This window comes from Phascolarctos cinereus, unplaced genomic scaffold (genome assembly GCF_003287225.1).
Source record: "Phascolarctos cinereus isolate Bilbo 61053 unplaced genomic scaffold, phaCin_HiC Scaffold_4;HRSCAF=312, whole genome shotgun sequence".
In the NCBI taxonomy this organism is placed as follows: Eukaryota; Metazoa; Chordata; class Mammalia; order Diprotodontia; family Phascolarctidae; genus Phascolarctos; species Phascolarctos cinereus.
In genome coordinates this window covers 29,981,378-30,003,666 of record NW_027555847.1, presented here as the reverse complement: position 1 = coordinate 30,003,666, position 22,289 = coordinate 29,981,378, and the positions used below count along the sequence as shown (strand labels likewise).

Here is a 22,289-nt window from a genome sequence, read left to right as displayed (position 1 = left end):
AACCGGCTACTTATTTATGTCACATGTCTTTCTATCATGGAAGTGTTTCATTTCCACTTTCTTTAGACTACCTAAAACATAAGTTCTTAACCTTGAGTCTGCCACCTTTTCCCTACCAATATTTTGATAACTATTTTAAATATAATTGATTTCTTTTGTAAACCTACACATTTCATTTTACTTGTTTCAAAACATAATTCCAAGAGGAACTCCCTTGACTTGAATACAGTGACAAAAGGGATGTTAGAAAAAAAAAAAAACGGTTCAGAACCTTTGACTTAGAAGCTTCAGCAAGTAAAATACCATAGATTCTTAATCTCAGAATTGTAGCCCATTAGTAGCCAGGTACAAGCCTGGCTTTGAGCCTATGCCACGTCGTCTTTGATGGTTCAGTTTGACGGTTTCCTTGGCACCCTTCTCACCCACAATCCTTCAGAGCCCGTGACATCACCTAGCTAACATCTGATCCGTATGTTAGTGAGCCAGGGTCTGGATGTCTCCCATAGAGATCCTCAGTGCAAGGACTACTTCTTCCCCCCTGCCTCCCATTTGGACAGTCATATTTTATCCAGCTTCCAACAGGAGTTGTGCCTTGAAGCTACCCCAGCAAGAAGGGTCCTCAATAGGACTACCATTGTAGACAGGTTGAAAGAGCTTTTTAAAAGAACTTTTAAAAATATGCAATTAAAAAGTGTATGGGTGCCCAGAGACCTTTTAAAGGTCCTGAGTACATTTAGAGATCTAAAATTAACTCTCACTGCTGGATGCCAGGTCCTTCGTTAAGGGGTGCATGATTTTTTAATACTTTTGTTTAGAAAAAGAGAAGAGAAAAGGGGAACTGGGAAGATATAAAGAAAAGGATTCTGGGACATGAGGGTAATAGCTCCAACGTATGCTGGAATGAGAATTCCTCCCCATTCCCCTTTCCCCCCAACCATTATTGCTGAGAATTGTATTGACAGATTGAAGAGATCGAATCTATATAGGTGGCAGGTTCTGCCAAAAGATAACTCAGACAGAGTTAAGAAATTCACAAGTTACAGCTGAAGAATGTGGGCTAAGTCAATTTGGAAAGTGCCACATGGCATGGCTAGATTATAATCTGATGGATTGCAGGCAACTTTGTTTAGTTTTCCAACACTGTATATCAACATCATTTCAACAAGGATCCCACATGTGTCTTTACTGAAAGCCAGATGGCAAATACTGCTCCTTTGTAGAGGAATTAGGCTGCAGTGGGAGGACTGGAGTACAAAGCCCAGTCATTTAGTCTGTGTGATCTTGAGTAAGTCATATCATAAGATCATGGGAGCATAGATCTCAAGCTTGGAGACTTTCTAATGGAGCGCTCTCATTTAGAGAAGAGGAAACAGAAGCCCGGGAATGTTAATTGACTTGCCCAGAGGAAGTCACTTACAAGTAGTAAGCATCAGAAGTAGGAACTGACCGCAAGTCTTCAGAATTGTGGGGCAATGCTTTTGTTCCCTGTAACATCCAGAGATCTGAAGTCAGGGGGCTGGGGCAACGTGATCTTGAAGGCTGCTTCCACTTCTAAATCCAGGAATCTATGATGGACCTAAGTTTAAGTGCCAATAAGAGAGGTTTTTGCTTTGCAGGATATTTTCTGCATGCTGATATAATTGTTTTTTGGGGCCTCAAAAAATAATTCATAGGGTTATGCCTAGGAATTTTCAAAATAAATTCTCCCCATTTGATTTGAAAGTAAGGTTTTTGTTCCAACTCAACACACAAACAAATGAGAAACAAAGTCAGTTGACATGCTAAGGAGCCAAATTGTGAACAAAAATTGCTGATTTTTCTTTTAATGACTCATATGAAACCATGCGAATCTGGCCGTCAGAAAAAATCCTCTGTAGAGTCAAAAACACACAAACTGAAACCAGGGGAAACTGTCTGTTGTTGGAGGTTCATTTTGACTGTCTTAATAAGTGTTGACTTGGCCAACCAGGCTGTCAGCATATATGTATGGTCCATGCCCCATGTCTCAACAGAAGTGCTATGTAAATGAATAGCAAAGTCTTTCCTAAGACTGCCAAAAATGTTTCTTTAGCGTTTCCCTCAGGGGAAAAGCACAGATTATTATATTGTTCTCTTGTTATATAGATTATTGTTTTATGTAGACTTAATATTAGAGATTTTTATAATACAGATTTAATAGTAGAGATTATTATATGATTCTATTGGGAAGCAGCATGATACAGTGGAAAAGATGGTGGATTTGGTGTCAAAAGGTCTGGGTCCAAATCCTGACTGCCATTTTTACCTCTTATGTGAACCTGAGAAAATCAGCTTAACCCCTCTGGGCCTCAGTTTCCTCATGTAAAAGATGAGAAGCAGATGTGTCCTGTGAGCACTCTTCCAAAACTAGGTCAGTGGTTCTATGTTTCTGTGACTAAGGAGTCTTCCAGCTTTAATCTGTGATCTTTTGTGGTCCCTTCTTTCTTCTTCTTTGCTTTTGTCCAGTCAATGAGCCAACATTTATGAAATGCCTACTCAGTGCCCGGCACTGGGTTAGACATTAAAGTAATAAATGATTCACAAAAACCATTACATTCTAACAGGAAGGGCAGTTGCCTTTCTTTCTGCTTGCATTTACATTCCTAGCACTTAATTGAGGCATGATATATAATTAGGTCTTAATATTTATAAATGTATTAGTAATATTATTTTTATTATTACTAGTATTACTATTATATTTGTTGACTTGTTGACTTGAACTATATATAGCAAAGCATTGCAGAATAGATATAAGGAGAATAAATGCACAGTAATTAAATATGATGTGGGCATCTAGATGGTACACTGGGTCTGGAGTCAGGAAGACCAGAGTTCAAATCCAGCCTGAGACACTTACTAGCTGTGCTATGTGATACTGGGCAGGTCACTTAACCCTGTTTGCCTCCATTTCTTCATCTATAAAATGAACTGGAGAAGGAAATGGGAAACTACTCTAGTATCTTTGCCAAGAAAACCCCAAAAGGGGTCATGGAAACTCAGGATGTGGCTGAAATGACTGAGCAATAAGAAATACATGGTAGTTTTGGAGGGCAGGCATACTGAGGGAATCATGAAACATTTTTCATAGAAGATGGTGCTTAGGCTGTGTCTTGCATGAAGAATAGGATTTTATGAGGTGGAATTGAGTAATGAGTGCAGTCTAGACATGGGGGACAGCCAGTGCAAAGAAATGGAAGTTGAATTGTCACGTGTGAAGAACAGGGTAAAGACCAGATGGACAGGGTGAGAGGGGAGCTAATATACAATGATACTGAAAAGATAGGGCTAGAGAGGCTTTAAAGGCTAAAAAAAGTTTATAGTTGATTCAAGAGGACATGAGAAGTCACTGGAGTTTATCCAGTGGGGAGAATGACATGGTCTGATCAGTACTAAAGGAAAATCTCTTTGAAATCAGTGTGAAGGATGGACTGAAGTAGGGACAGCCTTGAGGCAGGGAGACAAATTGAGAGGCTGTTCTAATAATCCAGGCAGGTGATGCTAAGGGCCTGAATGAAGATGGCAGCTATGGTAAAAGGGTGAAGGGGTCAGATTCAAGAGATATTGCGGAATCATTGGTTTTTTTGTTTTTGATTGCTCCTTCTCTTTGAAACCAGGTAAACCCTTTTTTACACGAAATCCATCTGAGTTGAAAGGCAAGTTCATTCACACAAAACTGAGGAAAAGCAGCCGAGGCTTTGGCTTCACTGTCGTTGGTGGGGACGAGCCTGATGAATTCCTCCAAATCAAGAGTTTGGTGCTAGATGGGCCTGCTGCATTGGACGGCAAGATGGAGACAGGTAAAGGGCTTTGGCCATGAAAGAAGAGGGATTGAGTGTTGGCCTTGGGTCAGAAGACCTGGCTTCAAATACCAGCTCTGGCACTTACCGCTAACATCAGTGGCCTTGGACACGTCACTGGCTTCTCTTGACCCCAGTTGCCTCATTAGTAAAATGAGGGGTCTGGGGTAGATGGCTTTTAAATTCCTTTCCAATTCTAAACCTTTGATCCTATGATTTATTCCTAGATGAGGGCATTTTATAAAGTTTACCAGTTGCTAAGCAGTATGTACAATGATCAAATGTCTGCAAAGTGTTTTGCAAATTTAAATGTCAATTAGTATAATTATAATAATTAGTAGTAGTGGTAGTAGTAGTATCAGGGATGGGAACAGGACCTGTGATTTCACAAGGTGAGGAAATTCTCTTCCCACCAAATGCAGGGCAGTGCCTTCTCTAAAACGTACAGTCATAGGGCAGGGGTTCTTAGGTTGGTGTTTGTGAACTTTTAAAAAAAAATCTAGACAATTGCATTTCAATATAATTGGTTTCCTTGGGAATCCTAGATATTTTATTGCGTGTGTTTTAAATACTCTGAGAAGGAGCCCATAGACCTTGCAGACTGCCAAGGGGGTCACAGACACAAAAAAAGTGTCTTACTTAGCTTTATACCTACTGCCCAGCAACGTGTAGAAGCTGAATTCCTCATCTGGGAAAAATCATAGAATCAAAGGTTTAGAATTGGAAGGGAATTTAAAAGCCATCTACCCCTAGACCCATTATTTTACTAATTTAATAGTGAGATAACCAAGGCAAACAACCCCTGCCTTAGAGAGTTTCATAGAGCACTGAGGGGTCAAGTAATTATATACACTTATATGTATAGATGATGATGATGATGATGATGAATACTCAATTAAAAAAAGGATAAATTTAAAAATTAAATTAAAAAAAAAAAGGGTAGGACCAGACCTGTAAATTTTATTGTCCTAGGGACTCCTGGATGAGAAAACACCCACCAGTCCAGGTGGGCATTGTCCCTGCAACTTATAGTCTTTGAGAGTTGCCTCAAGCCCTGAGACATTAAATGATTAATTACACGGCGTCTCACAGCAAGTATGAGTCAGTACCCTCTACCGATCCCATATATTCTTCCACCTCTATACTATAGCTATATCTAAGTGAAGGGCTTACTATGTGTCAGGAACTATGTACTAGAGAATTAGAAAAAAGCAAAAATGGCCCTGCTTTGCAGGAACTTACATTCTAATGGAATATGGATCTACACATGTATTTGCACAAGTTAACAGGCATATTAATGTATTTATCCAACATTTGAGCAATTCCCTTGTTTTACCTTGTTTTAAAAGACACATTCATTCACTTTTCTGGCCTGTAAGGACACTCAGGTATGTAAAAGAGGTAATTTGCTAAAAAGGTAAATAAAGCAATTATGGACATGCATAGTTGTGCAGAAATAACCTTAATGTTCTCAGAAATGGTGATTATCCCCATTCTGCAATGCAGACATAAAACACCAAAGAAGTATAATATTGAGTATTAAGAAAATTAGAGAATGATTCCTCTGCCTTCCTAATACCCAGTCAGCAAGTCTCTTTTTAGCTGTCTCATCTCAATGTAGGGTTATGTATTAATGATTAAGATAATAAATTTTTAGCCGGTTAACTTTCTTTCCCCAAAAAAACATTTCCTTTGCAGGGGATGTAATTGTCAGTGTGAATGATACCTGTGTGCTGGGACATACACACGCTCAAGTTGTAAAAATCTTCCAGTCCATTCCCATTGGTGCCAGCGTGGACCTTGAACTCTGCCGAGGTTACCCATTGCCTTTTGACCCAGATGATCCCAACACAAGCCTGGTGACTTCTGTGGCCATTTTGGATAAAGAACCCATCATTGTGAATGGGCAGGAGAACTATGATTCACCAGCCAGCCACAGTAGCAAGACGGGGAAGGTCAATGGTGTGAAGGAACCCCGACCTAGCAGTCCTGCCGAGGTGTCTTCAAATGGTTCCCATGGTTACCCCAATGATACTGTCTCTTTGGCCTCTTCTATAGCAACGCAACCAGAACTCATAACTGTTCACATAGTCAAAGGACCAATGGGTTTTGGCTTTACTATAGCGGACAGTCCAGGTGGAGGAGGCCAAAGGGTCAAACAGATTGTGGACAGTCCAAGGTGCCGAGGCCTAAAGGAAGGAGATCTCATAGTTGAAGTGAATAAGAAGATTGTGCAGAACCTCTCTCACAATCAAGTGGTGGATATGTTGATTGAATGTCCAAAAGGGAGCGAGGTGACGTTGTTGGTGCAACGAGGAGGTACGTTCAATGGAGTCACATTTGTGGTTCTGTTTTGTTTTTTCTTCCCTTGATAAACTTATTTGGGGCTCTCTCACATTTCAGGTAAAGAGACATGGTTAATTAGTTTTTTGGTTTTTGGTTTTTTTTTCTTAAGACTAGAGAATCCTTTCAGAATTTCTTCTGAGGGTTCTGAATCCTGAATCTAAGTCAGGCCATGTGTATATGTCTATGAATCTTTATGGTATTGTGTCTTATTACGTGCTTCTCTCTCTCTTAACTGTACACCCTTATACAAGCATCCTCCACCTGCAAAAATACATTTGAATAGGGGAGGTAGTGTGGGGCAGTGGAAAGAGCCCCTATGGTTGATGGCTCCAGAGTCAGAGGACTTGAAGTCAAATACATCTCTAGTACTTACTACCTGTGTGACCTTGGGCAAGTCACTCTACCTCTATCAGCCTCAGTTTCCTCAGCTGTAAAATGACAAGTCCTCTGACTCTGGAGCCATCAACCATAGGGGCTCAATCAATAAAAGTATGAGGAATCATTCTCACGTCTTGTTCATCCTTTAAAAACCACATAAGCAACATAGAGATGGTATGTGAGCGTCAAGATCTTGGCTGGAGAACCATCTGTGGTAGGTCTAGGAAACAAACCTAGGCTCTTGGATTTCCAGTCCAGTCCAGTACCGTGACCTACTTAATTCTGAATGACACTGCCTGTTCCTTATTTGCCCACTTATCCAATTGGTAACTTGGAGACTTTCAAAAGGCTCTGGGCACACGAAGGCCCTCTCTCACTCTGTCTCGGCTCTTTTTGCCAATGCATTCACTTCACAGAATAAACCCACTGTCCTACTTCACACATTTGCTCTTTTCCTTTTTGCTGAGGTTCTGATGAGCTTTTGCAATTAGTTTAATTAGCACGGAACAAAAGAAATCTAACTGTGCCCCCCAACGCATAAGAAATGCTAAAAGCAATACTTCTGTGCATTCCCCAACGTTAGCAGATGGAGCAGGTGAGAGAGGATGGATACCCCTTGGCTTGGACAGTGTTTACATCATAGATTCCATAGAACAGAACTAAGAGATCCCCATTTTCTAGAAGAGAAGCCCAAGAGAGGTAAAGTCACCTGCCCAAGATTTCATAACTGCTCACAGCCAAGCAGAAGGAGGCTAAGAGCACATGAGCTTAGAATTTGTTGAGATATCTGGTCTTACGCTAGTTGCTGGTCCAACCCCTGCATCTTACAGGTGGGGAAACTGAAATCCAGATAGGTCACCTAGCTGATCCTTTGACTCCTAATTCAGTGCTTTTTTCTACCCTACCATACCCATGTCTCCCAGTTTAGTTTCCCAGTTTAATTCTTTGTCAGCCTTAAAACTTTTTTTTAAGCTGCCATTAGTACCATGTGATTGCGTGACAGTAAATTAAAGTAGAAATTTCTACAATGTCGAAGCATTGGTTGACACAGTGTTTACCTCAGAAACTGATTTAAAATCACTCCAACATTAACAGTCTTGACAATATACCATATGCCTTATGTTTGATTTATGCATGGAGTAGAAAGTTTGCAAATCTGAAGTTGGCAGACTAGCAGCAGATACTATTAATCTTTCTGGAAAAGACTATAAATATGTGTGCTTTGGCCATTCATTAGTTATTTGTATCGTAGCTGACGTTTAATTATCCCTTATGTTGGCGTGGATGTAATGAGAAAGTCTGATCAAGAAGGAAAGACGGCTAGTTTCAACAAGAGAGTCTATGGTCAGCTGACTTCCTCTAGCTAATGAGTTCCATTTCTGTCATCCTGCCAAGTATGTAGATTGACACACTCATCAAATCCGGATTGCCCAGGAGTTCTCAGGTATTGGACGTTTCAAAGCCCGCAGTGTCGGTTGCTCCTAAGATCTTTGCCAGCCTGGTCTGTTTAATGCCTGGTGCAGACAGATCAGAAAAGAGAATGGGAACCAGACTTTGATTTCTCCTGGTGGTTATCCTAGCCTAGCTAATGCTTCTGGCTCTAATTTGGGGTCTGCTTTTGTCAGGGTTCGATCGATTTTGAGTGGAACACCTTGGGCTGCTTTAAGTTTTCATCCCCCAAGTGAGCCCAGAGCTGAAATGTAACTTGGCAGATTTCAGAGGACAGAACAGTTTAGTAGGTTAGTCTTGGAAACACAGTGGTTACTGCTTCTCCCCCTGCCAGGGGAGGGTAGGAAATATGGGTGTGGTCTTTTATCCCCCTTCACTACTGAGAAGAGAGCCCCGTTTCAGTTGCGACCTGCTGGTTGATCAATGACATTTCCAAAAAAGGGCTGCAGCTAGTGAGAGCTTATCTAGTAACTGCAAGCCAAAGAGAAATGTCCTGGTTTTCATAATGTCTGGGGATCATGTCTTTAACTCCCTCATCCACACCCTCATTTTTTAGGAACATTTCTTCTGCCAGCAGTATCTTATGGGAATTTTAGGAACCAATCCCCACCCCACCTTCTGGCCATCACCAGTTTTTCTGCTTGTGTCCAGCAGTTTGCATCTCTCTGTCCATCTCTCTCAGCTTTTCTCTCTGTCTCTGCCTCTCCCTCCCTCCTTTCCTGCTTTTTCTCTCTCTTCCTCTCTCTTTTTTGCTCCATCTCTCTCCCCACCTTGCTTTCACTCTCTCTGTATCCCCCCACCCCTCTCTGTCTCTCTGTTTCTTTCTTTGTTTCTCTCTGTCTGTCTCTCTCTCTCTGTCTCACTCTCTCTCTGTCTGTCTCTTACTCATCTATTTCCCTGCCTGTGCCTCTGTTCTTTCCATCTCTCCTCTGCTTGTCCTTTCCTCCTCCTCCCTCTGCTGTCCAGTGAGGAGACTGCGAGCCCTTGCTGCCATCTGGCCCCTGAGCATCCTTGATCTGTGCAGCTTCTGCCTATAAGGGCAGGCAGGTGCCCACAATGACAGGTGTCCAGACTATTATGTCAGAGGTCAATCACTGGTTGAGCTGGCAACAGATGGGGGATGGGGGTGGGTGGAGAGAAAGATGGCCTGTGCCAGAGAGCATGCCTGTGTGTGTGTGTGTGTGTGTGTGTGTGTGTGTGTGTGTGTGTGTGAGAGAGAGAGAGAGAGAGAGAGAGAGAGAGGAGAGAGAGAGAGAGAGAGAGAGAGAGATGTTTAGAATGTTGGAATTCAACAGACATTTATTAAGCATTTCTGGTTCTGAGTACTGGCAACACTGAGATGAATATGATGCTGTCCTTCCTCCAAAGGAGCAACTAATCTAATGTAACAAAGATAGCTCCACTTACCTCCAACAATTTAAACGTTACAAATTGCTTTTCTCACAAGAAGGCTGTTTGGAATAAAAGAAAGAATGTTGGATTTGGAGACAAAAGACATGAGTTCAAATCTTGACCCTTAATGCTTAGATGTAAATTTGGGTAAGTTATATGCTTTCCTTGGGCCTCAGTTTCCCTATCTGTAAAATAAGGAATGCATGGCCAGTAAGGTTGCTTCCAGTTCCAAATGTGTAATCCCATTGAGGTAGACAGCAAAGGTATCTTCAGTTTCTGCATAGAAAAAGCTAGGCAGAGACAGTCTCCATTCCCTTTTCTATGTTCACACCTGCCAGAACGGAGATTCAGAGTGAAGTCTCCTGACTATTTACTTCTGTAGTTTCCCCACTACACCCTACTGGCTTTCTGACAAGCTTCATCTCTCTTGGGTAGGATACTTTTCACTGCTCTAATTCCAGCCCTTTGATAGTCTCTTAACAATTTTGAAAATGTGAAACTTAACAGCTAGTCAGAATATATTCCAATGATAAGAGCTGACTCTTCCACTCGAAAGTTTGTATCTGTTGTCTTACTTGGGGCTCACCACAGCCCCATGTGGTAGGGACTGGAGGTATAATTATTCCCATTTACAGATGAGGAAACTGAGGCTCAGAGAGGGCTGACATGTTCATGGTCCTGCAGCTTGTAAGTGTCAGAGTCTGAATTTGAACCCAGGTCTTAACTGATTTCACATCTAGCACTTTAACGCTGCAGCATGATGCCTCCCTAATGGTGCATTAAGTGGCAAATGGATGATCTGCTCTTGAGAAAGGAAGCTATTTGAAACCACTATGGGAATCAGTGGTCTAGGCCAAATCTACCCACTGGCGACTATGTGGCATCAAGTAAGTAAGAGGTGAGTCTGTGGACATCAATTTCCTCAGGGGTAAAATAACGGAATTGGAGTGGATGACTTTGGAGGTCCCATCGTGCCTCGTGAGTTGATAAAAACCAGCTTGTAAGAGGAAGAAGCTGGCAAAGGAAATGCTCCATCTCCCTTCCAGCTTTCTCCAATGTGTTGTTTTCCCCACTAGAATATATGCCCCATTGAAGGGCCTTGTATTTCTGTCTGCAGAGCTTAAACACTGACCCTGGCACATAGTGAGTCCTTAATATAGCCTTGTTCCCTCACACCGTATGTCCATCCATCTATGTCTATATCAATTTCAATATTGATATCCATCCATATCTATAATCCATATATATACACACACCCACTCATCATCCATCTACATATACATTCATCCTCGTACAAATATGTGCGTGTATGTACACACATACCCATCCTCTATATATCCCTCCATCCATCCATCCATCCATATACATACATACATCCATCTCTGTATCCATCCACCTTTCTATCTATATATCCATCCATCCTTCAACAAACCTTCAATCTTAGTATTCATTTAGTGTCAATTATGTACAAAATAATTTTATATCATAAATGTAGTCACTCTCAACAAAAAGCAAAATCCAAATATTTCAATATTCTAATTGGAGTAAACAGGAGATAAAATGAGATAAAATAAATAGGATATGATAAAAAAAATTAATTAAAAAATAAAAATAATAAAAGCATCTTGCAGAAGAAAACAGAAGGGACAGAGAAGCAAATAAAATGCTATTGGTATAATTTTATAAAAGTTATATATATATTCTTTCCCATGATAAACTATAAATGGTTCATAATTTTAGGTATGATATAATTTTATCCTGTTTAATCTAATTAGAATATTGGATTATTTGGGTGTTTGCCTTTGGCTTATGATAACTAAAGTTATCATTTAAAAGCATTTTGTAGATAGTAAGCATAATGTGAATGTTGATGAGGATTCAGTGTTTGTTGAGTAAAGTTGTTTTGAACAGGTCACAGCTTTTTCATACTTGTCAGCCTAGGACCCTTCCTTGGAGGATCTCTTAGAGGGAAAGAACTTTTAGTGTAGACATTAGTTTTGAGGACAGATCCTGGGTCTCTTGTACCTCTTAATGAGCAATAGGATATGATGTGTATTCATTTGTTTTCTGGTTCCTGCACCCAATAGACAACATCTCGAGTGAGTTTGTAGCTATACAAGGTGTGGCTCTCATTTAGTAGGATTGATTGAGCAAAGTACAACAAAAGATTCATCACAACTAAACTTTAAATCTCATTCATTGTGTAGAAAAGAATAACAAAGATGAAAGATTAAAAATTGGCAATAGGCGTGTGTTCCTCAATTAATCCTCAATTTGCTTTTTGACCCCGAAGTGAACATTCAGTAGCACAGTGGCCATAGTAGATGTCTTTTGCTATACATGGATGAAACTTTCCTAGCTTTTAACTTATTAAGATTTGTTATCAAATCTGAAATTGCACTGAATTGGGACAAAGTCATCCAGTTTCTTTGAAAACTTGTAGCTAAGAGTTAAATGGAGTCATTTGCTGTCAAGAAAACTCTTCATCACAGTAACTCTTTAGGAGTGCCTTTCCTACGTAAAAATGAGGCTAACGCCTAAACGGATGAATAAGGGCTGGGGGTACATCGAGCAAATTGGTGCTTCTTCAGTCACCATCAAAAGTAATAAAGAGGCTTAGTTCATTAAGTCCTAATCGATCCAAACAGAAAAAGCAATATCTAATCTCACATCATTAGCATTATCTCTCCTTTGTAGTTTTTCCTCCCTAATGAAGCAAAACCATCATAATTAGACTGCAGTGAACTATTTGCCAAAGAGTTCAACTCTAGTGAAGAAGCTTCTCACTTCAGACCACCCCTTAGTTTCACTCTGGAGATGACGACACTGAGGGCTTAGCAGCCAGAGCATCCCAGACATTGCAAAGTGGATGGCAACGTCTGACAAAAGGCCCTCAAAGTTATTTTCATAATCAGCTCACAGTATAATCATAATGATAGTTAATATTTACATAGGGATTTAAGGTTTGCAGAGCATTTTTTATTCATCTTAACCTTTTTGCAACATCTCTCAAAAATGCGCCCTCCTCTGTGACACTGCCACCACTCTGGTGCAGACCCTCATCACCTCACACATGGATTATTGTAATAGCTGCTGGTGGGATGGACTGCCTCAAGTCTCTGCCCACTCTAATCCATCCTTCATCAGCCATGAAAGTAATTTTCCTAAAGCACAGCTCCAATCACATCACTCCCCTACTCAATAAACGCCAGTGGGTCCCTATTGCAAATACAAAATGCTCTGTTTGGCATTCAAAGTCCTTCATCGCCTAGCCCCCTCATTCCTTCCAGTCTTCTTTTATCTTACCCCCTGATAGATGCTCTTCAGTCCAGTTGCAGGGCTTTGATTTCTCAGGTTGTTCGATGGTGCTATGATACACTAGGCGCCGGGCCTGGAATCAGGCAGATTAATCTTCCTAAGTTCAGATCTGGTCACACATACCTCTTAGCTATGTGACCTTGAGCAAGTCACTTAATCCTATTGGCTTCCGTTTCATCTGTAAAATGAGCTGGAGAAGGAAATGACAAACCACTGCAGTATCTCTGCCAAGAAAACCCAAATGGGGTCACGAAGAGTCAGACATCTCTGTGTGATCTGAAATGATTCAACAACGACAGTGACAAAACCCAATCCTGTTAGCCCTGTAGAAGAAGCTTTCTAGGGTAGCAAGATCTCATATTGCTCTTTTATTTTGTTGTTGTTGGCTCAACAGGTTTGCCTTTCCTGTTTGTAACAACGCGTTGGATGTCTGCTCTGACCCTTATACCTTTAGAATTGTAAGGTTATCTTGCCCAACCTTTTCCTAAAGTATGAACCACTTCTACTCTATCTCAATATGTAGTGATCCATCCTGTTTTGAAGATTGCTGGTAACAGGGAACTCACTACCTCCTAAAGAAGCCCATGACATTTTTAAGGAATCTTAATTTTTAGGAAATTCTTCCTTATACTGATGAAAACAACAAAAAAAGTCTACTTCCCATGATGTCAGAGGATCGTAGAGCTACGGCTCTAATGGATTTCAGAGATTATATCTACTCTAACTGCCTCATTGTACAGATAAGGAAATGGAGGCCTGTGGAGGTTAAATCTAGAGTCGTACATGTTGGAAAGCATCAGAGGTGAGGTTTGAATCCAAAGGGTGAATGTAAATTCTTCTGAGCTTAAATAACTTGTTCCTAGATAAGTGAATGCAGGATATGTGGGAGATAAATACACAGTGATTGGAGCAGTGGTGATAAGTGGGAGAATCAGAAAAGGTCTCTTCAAGGAGGTAGCCCTTGAGCTGAGACGTCCAGAGGGTTTGGGGATGCCAGGAGGCAAAGACAAGGAGATCCAAGACTCCGTGTGGATTAGGGAGATCCACTGCTATGGAGGCCTCTTTACCTGGGGTGTGGATGAGATGGGGTTGAGTTCTTACTCTCACTAGCCTGGAAAGAGAGGCTTGGTCTAGACTGGGAAGGGCTTCAAATGCTAAACAGAGGAGTTGACATATTACCTTGGGAGGCAACGAGGAGCCAGTTGGAACGTCATGAGCCAGGGATTGACATGGTCAGATCTGTACTTTAGGAATATCCATCTGTCAGCTGGGTAGAGGATAGCTTAAAGAAGAAAGAGCCTAAATGAATGCTCCTTGATTGATGGATGGATTGGATTTAGGGAGACCAATTAAGAGTATTTCAGGAGTGCGGGTAAGAGATAATGAAGGTCCATAGTGGCAAGGAGGTTGTCATCCTGTGCGTGAAGAGAAGGGGATGGCTATGAGGAATAGTGAGGAGGTAGAATCAGTGGGACATGACAATTCCTGGTTCTGTTTTTTGGATCCAAAGAGAGTAAACCAAATCCCTCTTGTACACAGTAACCTTTTAGTTTCTCGAAGACAGCTCTCATGTCCCTATAAGTCTTCACAACTTTAGGATAAATACTGAAGTACCTTGGGTTTCTTTAACTGAGCTCTGGATGGCATGATTTTGAAGCCCCTCATATCCTCGTCTCCCACTTGTATGTGCAACATGCCAGTAATGACACTCGTTGAATAAACATCACCCACAGACTGTTGGCCATGTCTATTCCATCCTTTGGATGGATGGATGGATGGATGGAGAGAGAGAGAGAGAGAGATACACATATATACATATATGTGTGTATAGTAATCATCATCATAATAGCTAACATTTATATAGCACCTATGCTGTGCCACACACTGTCCGAAGTCCTTCACAATTATTTTCTCATGTGATCCTCATAATAACCTTGGGATGTAGGTGCTATTATTATCCCCATTTTACAGTTGAGGAAACTGAGGCAGACATTGATTGAGTGACTTGCCCAGGGCCACACAGCTAGTAAGTGTCTGAAGCCAGATTTGAAATTAGGTCTTCCTGAGTCCAAGCCTGTACCACTTATATATACATGTATACATGTATGCACATAGAAACACACATATATTATATATGCATATGTATATGTGTCTGTATATATATACCTATATATATGTGTGTGTGTGTATATATATATATATATATATATATGCATATAAGTGAAGACAAATATATATATAGAGAGAGAGAGAGAGTATAAGTGTATATATTACACACACACTCACACTAACTTCCTAACACCCCTTCTAAAATGTAGTGCCCAGAACCACGGCGCTCTAGATGTAGTCTGATCAGGGGAGTCCTATAGGACCTCTGCCTCCCTCCTCCTGGATCTCATACTTCTGTTATCATAGTCCTTTATAGACAGCACGACTTAGGGCACAGAGAACAGGGCTTGGCATCGGGAAGTTAGAAGTTCCAACCCTACCTTACCTGTTACTATCTTTGGAAAGTGGCTCAACCTGTAGGGGATTTCTGGAGGTGCAGACAGGCCAATATGGTGCTCTTTCCATGTTAATTCCCCACTTTCAGTGTATAACATCAGACCTTTGCCTCAAGCTGCTTGTTTTCTGTTAGTTATTTTCAGGGGGTTGGGAGTTGCAGTAAGGAAAGGCCTTCTGGGTAAAGGGATAGATAAATGGAACTGAAAGAAGGTAGCGATTCCAAGGTGTGGAAAGGAGAAAGGAGATGGGACACCACACGCAAAGCATAAATAGCAAATAGGCCAATTTGACTGGAACAGAGAGAAGTTGTCATGTGATAGCAGTCTAGAAAGATAGATTGGAGCCAGATAGTGAAATGGTTTAAATGGGAAACAAGGTCATTTGTGTTCCATCTCTCTAGCTTTCTTGTTGTATCTATCCCAGGAGCTTTCTTTTGGCATGGAGGTCTTTGTCTGATAGGGTAGTCCTGGGATGTATCAAATCCAGTATGTATCAGAGTCTGCAATTTCATGTTGCAAGAGCTCCCAGCCATGGGAATGCCTTCCACAGACACAAATTTCATGTCATCTATCTTTATCTCCATTTCCATCGACTGTCTCTCTATCTATACACATGTATACATGCAGTATGTGCATATATTGTGCATACATGTATCTCTGTGTAGACTTTTACACAATATACACTGCATATGTACAAACAATATATGTACCTATTGCATCTCTAACTCCATCTCAGTTTCCGTCTTGATCTCTATCTCTGTCCATATCCATACACATGCATACCTACATATGTGCACTATATATATAGTGTACACACATTTGTATGCCTGTATATACAGTATGCTTATATGCAAACAATATTGTACATACTACAGAGATAGTATGTCAGAGATCTGCAGTATATTGTTGCAGGAGCTCCCAGTTTGAGAACACCTTCCACAACAAATTTCATCTCATCTATCTCTGTCTCCATCTCAAACTCTTTCTAGCCACACCTAGGTCTATACACATGCATACATATATACAGTGTGTGTGTATGTATATATATGTGTATACACACATATACACACACATATATACATACTGTATGCACATATGCTTACATACAAACAATATGTGTACATATTGCATATTGAGATGAAATACAAATGACTTTATTTCCCATTTAAACTTAATAGATATTTTTTGAGACTGAGTCTGCCTCTGTTTCCCAAGACTGGCTGAAGTACAGTGTCCACCTGTAGGCCTGGCCACTCACAGACCTGACTACTCATCAGCACGGAAGCTTTAACCAACTCTGTTTTTCTGACCTGGGTGGTTCACCTCTCCACTCTCAGTGGCTCACCATATTGGTGCCAGACTTAATGCAGGCACCTGATTTTTAGCCTTATGGCAGCTCTACCTTCCTCGCCTTCCCCAACATCCTAGACTAAAGGCGAGGACCCCCATGGCCTGCTACAGCTTTTTTATTTCTTTGCTTTTTTTGAACGGCTTATTTTTTATTGAGCCTGAGGGTCAGTGAGATTAAATGAAGTGACCATTGCCCAACAACCAGTAAGTTTCAGAGCCTTGCTGGCTTCCCGATGCCCAGTCCAACACTCTGCTATCCAATGTTGCCATCCTCAGTCCATGCAAGGACTGACAGCAGCAGTCTGAAGAGATTTCTTAGACTCCTATGAGTTCACTCAGATGCCTATTGAGTTTTTTATACAATTATATCTGATATTTTTTTAAAGTTGGCTACATTGCTACTCTGCTTTACATCTGGCTTGATTAGTCTCATTTATTCCGGAAGAACAACAGGAAACAGCTGAAGGATCACAGCATTTGATGTCTGTAATGAGAAACTTGTTGAATTCCATCCTTACATTTAGTGTTTATTGAGCGCTTACATATTTCACGGCTAGCCATGAATTTCTCTAGAGTTTCTTTATCTCGCTATAAATGGGAGTCTTAAATGTACTCCTTCAGGACAGTCTATCATTTTACATCATGTTCCCCATTAAAAGGTTCTGTTAAACTGCCTCATCGTCCTTGGCTTTCTCTGCATCATAAATGGGCACAGCATTTAAAATTTAAGTCTAAATTGAGATTCGGTCCGAGTGAAGAGAAGAGAAACTGATTTGCATGGCCTGCCTCGGATCAGCTAGCAGACGAGACAGAATCAGACCTGAAGTTAAATAGTGGAGCAAAATGTTTTTCTGTAGCTGCCCACAGTAATAGCCATCCCTAGGCAGAACTTCATTAGAAAGCTGCAAAGAGCCCAAGAAAAGAGTTCTCTTTCATCTCTAAGCCCTTGTAATCATTTAGGCCAGAATAGATATTATATCCACCAGAGGAATTACAAGAAACTTAATATCTGCATGGAAGGGAAATTGTTACTCAAAGCTCTGTATTTGTGCCTTTCACTTTGGAAGAACCTGACTCCTGTGTAAATGATTCCTTCCCCGAGCACCCTGGAGATCTGAGGATCTGCCTTTCTTGATCACTTTATATGAAACAGGGACAGTAGATTCCTCGGCTGCACTATCTCATTGTGAGTTGTGCCCCATGCATTATGGGGCTCCATGGATTTCCTCTACATGTGAGATCAGAATGAAGGTTACTGCCAGGCAAGAGGGTGATTGTTGTGGTTTGGGGGCATTGCTGCTGCTGCTGTTGTTACTAAAGTGATTTCATTGGTATAGAGAACTCCCACAGGAGGAAAGTCCCTCTGCTAATGCAAGTCTTGTCTGCAGCTTGTAGACTCCCAAAGTACGAGAGGTTCCATGTCTCTTACCCAGAGTCATATAGCCAATGCATGCAAAGGGAGAGACTTGAATCTGGGTCTTGTCTTTGAAGCTGGCTCTCTGTCCATTATGCTTGGCTGCTTCTCATGCCTGGCACATGGGGAACAGGCACTGGGTAAGGACTGAATCTGTGATTTCACCAGGGAGAGGAAATTCTCTCTACCAGTGCTGGACAGCTCCTTCCCTGAAATCTATGGTCTTAGTTGCCTTGGTCACTAAAAGGTTTAAGTTCCTTTCCTAAAATTATACAGCCAGTAGATGTAAAAGGCAAAACTGGAACCGAGGTCCTCTCCCTCCATGGCCAAGCTCTGTCTACTACCCTGTGTTGCCTCATGCATATATGCAGTCATATGAGGATAGGGACTAGACCCATAATTTTATACTTGAAGCCCATAGCCTAAGAGACTTGCTGGAGCACTGAGCTTTAAAATTTAAGCCAGGTAAGAATCGTTCTGATTAAATAAGTGCAATTTATACAGCCCACCTGACAGAGAAGGTGGGTTGACCAAAAGACAGGAAAAATCAGACCTGAAATGAAATAGCAGATTCTGAAGCTTCTCACAGCAATATCCATCCCTGGGTGGGCAGGGCTTCATTAGAGAACTGGAAAAAGCTACAAACACAGAGCCTCTATGTGGCAGGGGTGGGACTTGAACCAGGGTGTTCCTGTATTGGCCGTCATTTCTCCATCTGATAACTGGAATCAATATATAACACTTTGAAGTTTTCAAAGCACTTAAAATGCGTTATCTTACTTGAGCCTCACCACGAGGAAAGCAAGTACTGCAGTTATCATTTCCATTTCACAGATAAGGAGAGGGAGACTCAGATAAAATGACTTGCTTGTGGTCACACAGTTAGTAAATCTTGGGAGCAGGATTGAACCTAGGTATTCATGACTCCAGGTCCAATACTCTGCCTCCTTCAACTGCCCTGTTGCCATAAAATTAATTAGAACGGCCTCTGAAGAATGTATGGAAAGTTCCGTTCCTGCTCTTCCTTTAATAACTGTGTGCCAGCCTATGCCAAAGGGTAGAAATGCAGAGTCTGTCCTGGATGAAACTCCATTAAAAATCACTTAAGTGATTTATAGATCATAACAGAAAACCATCCAAACATCCATTTCTTTAGGATTTTGTTGCCACTTGTATTTTGACTGGTAATTCCCAATACTAGACTGAATTGCTGTTTTTCAAAATGATAATAGCCTTGATAAGTGTGTTGTTTAGGCTAGCAAATCTCTTCCCAAGGATGCATTTTTTGATTGTGCCTGTAAGGTTGGGGTATGTGTTTTTCCTTTTCTAAACTTGGGTGGTCCTGGAGCCTGGGCAGGCCAGATGGCCAGTGCAGCCTGTGATTATGAAGGGAAAGAACAGCAGAGGGCACAGCTGAACCTTGTTCTGGGCATCCCTCGCCAAAGGCAGCTAGAGCTCAAGCTGAATCAAGAAGCTCCTTGGAAAATCCAGGAGCCAACTTAGGACCAGGAAATGTCTGAAAACAGGAGTGGAGATAAAAGGAATCATTCACTGGATTCTTCTCCTTTCCTGGGTCAAACCGTCTGTGGAAGGGTTTCATTTCCCTGGTGTGGGGAGCAGAAAACTCAGTGTTATGCCGTCCCCCCCCCACCACCACCACATGCTGTACTTTGGTTGCTAAGGAAAGGCTGTAAGGGCTCCAGATAACCCCCATGGCTATCATGATCAGTCAATAAACATTTATTTAGCACCTACTGAGTGCCTGGCACTGGGGAATACAAAGGCAAAATGAAGCAGGAAGTGACAGTTTTGCCAAAGACAACAGCACTTAGTATCAAGGTATACACAAAATAGACACATAGTAATTTGGGGGAAAAAACTGAGGGCATCAGGATAGACTTGATGGAGAACATGGGTGCCTGACTGGGACCCATGAACTTTTAAAAATATATTGATAGCCGTATTTCAATGTAACTGATTTCCTTTTCAATCCAATGTATTTGATTTTATGTATTTAAAAGTCTAAGAAGGGGTCCAGAGAGCTCACTGGGCTTCTAAATGGGTACATAAAACACAAAATAGGTGGAGAACCAGTGATGGAGAACGTGGTATTTCTTAAAGGAAACTAGGGATTCCAAGAGTCCAGGGGTGAAGGTGGGGGCATGCTGGGTATGTGAAAGGCAAGATAGGAAAGATGAAAGATTGAGGTCTGTGTGTTTGAGGAATCGTAAAGCCAGTTTGGTTTGGACTGCAGCCACCATGAAGAGGAGTCATATATAATAAAATTGGAAAGATAGGTTGGGGTCGGGTTGTATCAGGCATTAAATACCACCACCCCCAGAAAAAAAGGATTTTATATCTGATTCTAGAAGTACTGTAAAGCTACTAGAGTTTTAATAAATTCTAAAGCCACCAATCTGAAATTAAAAGTTCCTGGCATATGCCTTAATGTACCTTTTCTGTAGCAGCTCCCTTTCTGTGATATAGCAGGTAAACCCTGGGGAGTTGCCTGATTAACAGGCAGATAAGTGATTTGCTCAGAATCCTAGGGTCATAAAAATGGAGCCGAAGGGCATAGAGCTCAAAGGGGCCTTCCAAATCCTTAAGGCCAACCTTCGCGGTTTTCTGATGAAGAAACTGAGCCCTAGAGAGAATGCACAAAGTCACACAGATAGTAAGTGTCAGAGATAGGATTTGGACCCAACACTGCTGGACTCCCATAATCATCATCATCATCACACTCGAACAAAGGGTCCCTCCAATAAAGGGCCCATCATTCCTTTCCACATAACCAAGGGCATTCTTTCCTTGAGCTATTTTGAGCGCCTGTTACATAATTCCCACTATATATTATAATGCAGTTGGAACTCAAGCCTTCCCCTTCTGGCCTGGAAGCCAAAATAATTACCTGGGAGCTACAAGTAGGACTGCAAACAGTTTCTCTTGTCCCAGAAGACCTTGTAGGAGCTGTGAACGAGAGACAGCCAGTGACAACGTCAGCATTTATTCATTTACATGAGGAAACAAGTCAGGCTTGAAAGCCTGCTTGGTGGCTGTCAGCTTGGGAGTTGAGAAGCTGCCTCAGATAGGGATCTGTGTCAAGGCCAAGCAGGGACTCTAGGCCAGAGCTCTCTGAGGGGAAAGAACACTTTTAGCCCATATTAAATCAGGAGTAAAGAAAAGTAAGCCTGCTTCTTGCCTTCAAGGGGCTCACAGATCAGAAGCTAGAAAGCCTTTTACAGAATGACTAATTCACTTGTTTTACATCCCAATAGTAGATAAACTCTCGAGGGTAGAGATTGGGTTTTTTGGTTTATTTTTATTTTTTTGCCTTCTAAATGTGTGTTGATTGATTTATTCCCTCTGACCTCTCTCTGTGCAGGATGGAAGGAGAGGGAATCATCTTACATGTGAAATGAAGGTTTTAGTCCCTTTCTGAAGGCTGCACTGGCTGCTACAAAGTCATAGGGCCATTCTGAGTTATTTTCTGAAAGGTTAATACATGCCAGGTCATTAAGGACAAGATTGTTGTCTACAGCCTGGGCTAAGTGATCTGACTGTGGACTTGGGGTTTAGTAGAAACACACCTGAGCGATTGAGAGCATAGTTATCTGCTAATGCACATATCCAGGTTGCATGCCCAAGAACCAAGAACCAAATGCGCTCCCCCCAAGTTACCATTACAGTCCAGCTACCACCCCTAGTTTAGACCTTCATCTCCTCCCATCTGGACTGCTGCAAAAGCTCCTTAATTTGTCTCCTTGCCTCATAGCTCTGTCTCCAGTCCATCTTCCACCCACCTTCCAAAGGGATGTCTTTGAAGCACAGGTCTTGCTGTCGTGCTCCTCAGCTCAGTGAATCCCAATGGCTTCCTGTTACCTCTACGGTCAAATATAGACTCATCTGTTTGATAGCCAAAGCCCAGGCTTATTATACATTATTACTAACCTTCATGTCCTCCATAATCCAGCCAAATCCAGTGCTCATTCCACTCGCCAGGCCACAGCCTTCTGGCTTTTCCTCCTATGAGACATTCCATTTGTGCATTTATTCAGTGGAGGTTCCTGGAGAAACTCACCTTTGAGAAACAGGGAGGGGGAAGTGGGGGATGGCGCGGCAGAGATGTCCCAGGGAGTGAAGACCTCTACCCACTACTCCGCACTGCTTCTAATCACATCAAAGAATAATCCCAGGGGACCCTAATAGCTTGTTATAAAAGCATGTTCCTTCTTCCAATGTTTCTAATAAATGCCCCTCAAATATTATGAGAAAGATGGTATATTGAATAGCATTTAGTGGGATGATAAAGAATACATTTGTTCA

General features: G+C 41.5%; 1 protein-coding gene across 21 annotated transcripts in view; it reads left to right on the top strand.

Moving 5' to 3' along the window:
• MAGI1 (membrane associated guanylate kinase, WW and PDZ domain containing 1) overlaps positions 1-22,289 on the top strand; it is a 711,509-nt gene that overhangs the window by 621,248 nt on the left and 67,972 nt on the right. For all 21 annotated transcript variants that reach the window (XM_078152122.1, XM_078152126.1, XM_078152128.1 and 18 more), the window contains 2 exons: positions 3,633-3,815; positions 5,514-6,134. In XM_078152122.1, coding sequence (XP_078008248.1) covers positions 3,633-3,815; positions 5,514-6,134 — 804 coding nt within the window. The remainder of the gene's footprint in view (positions 1-3,632; positions 3,816-5,513; positions 6,135-22,289) is intronic.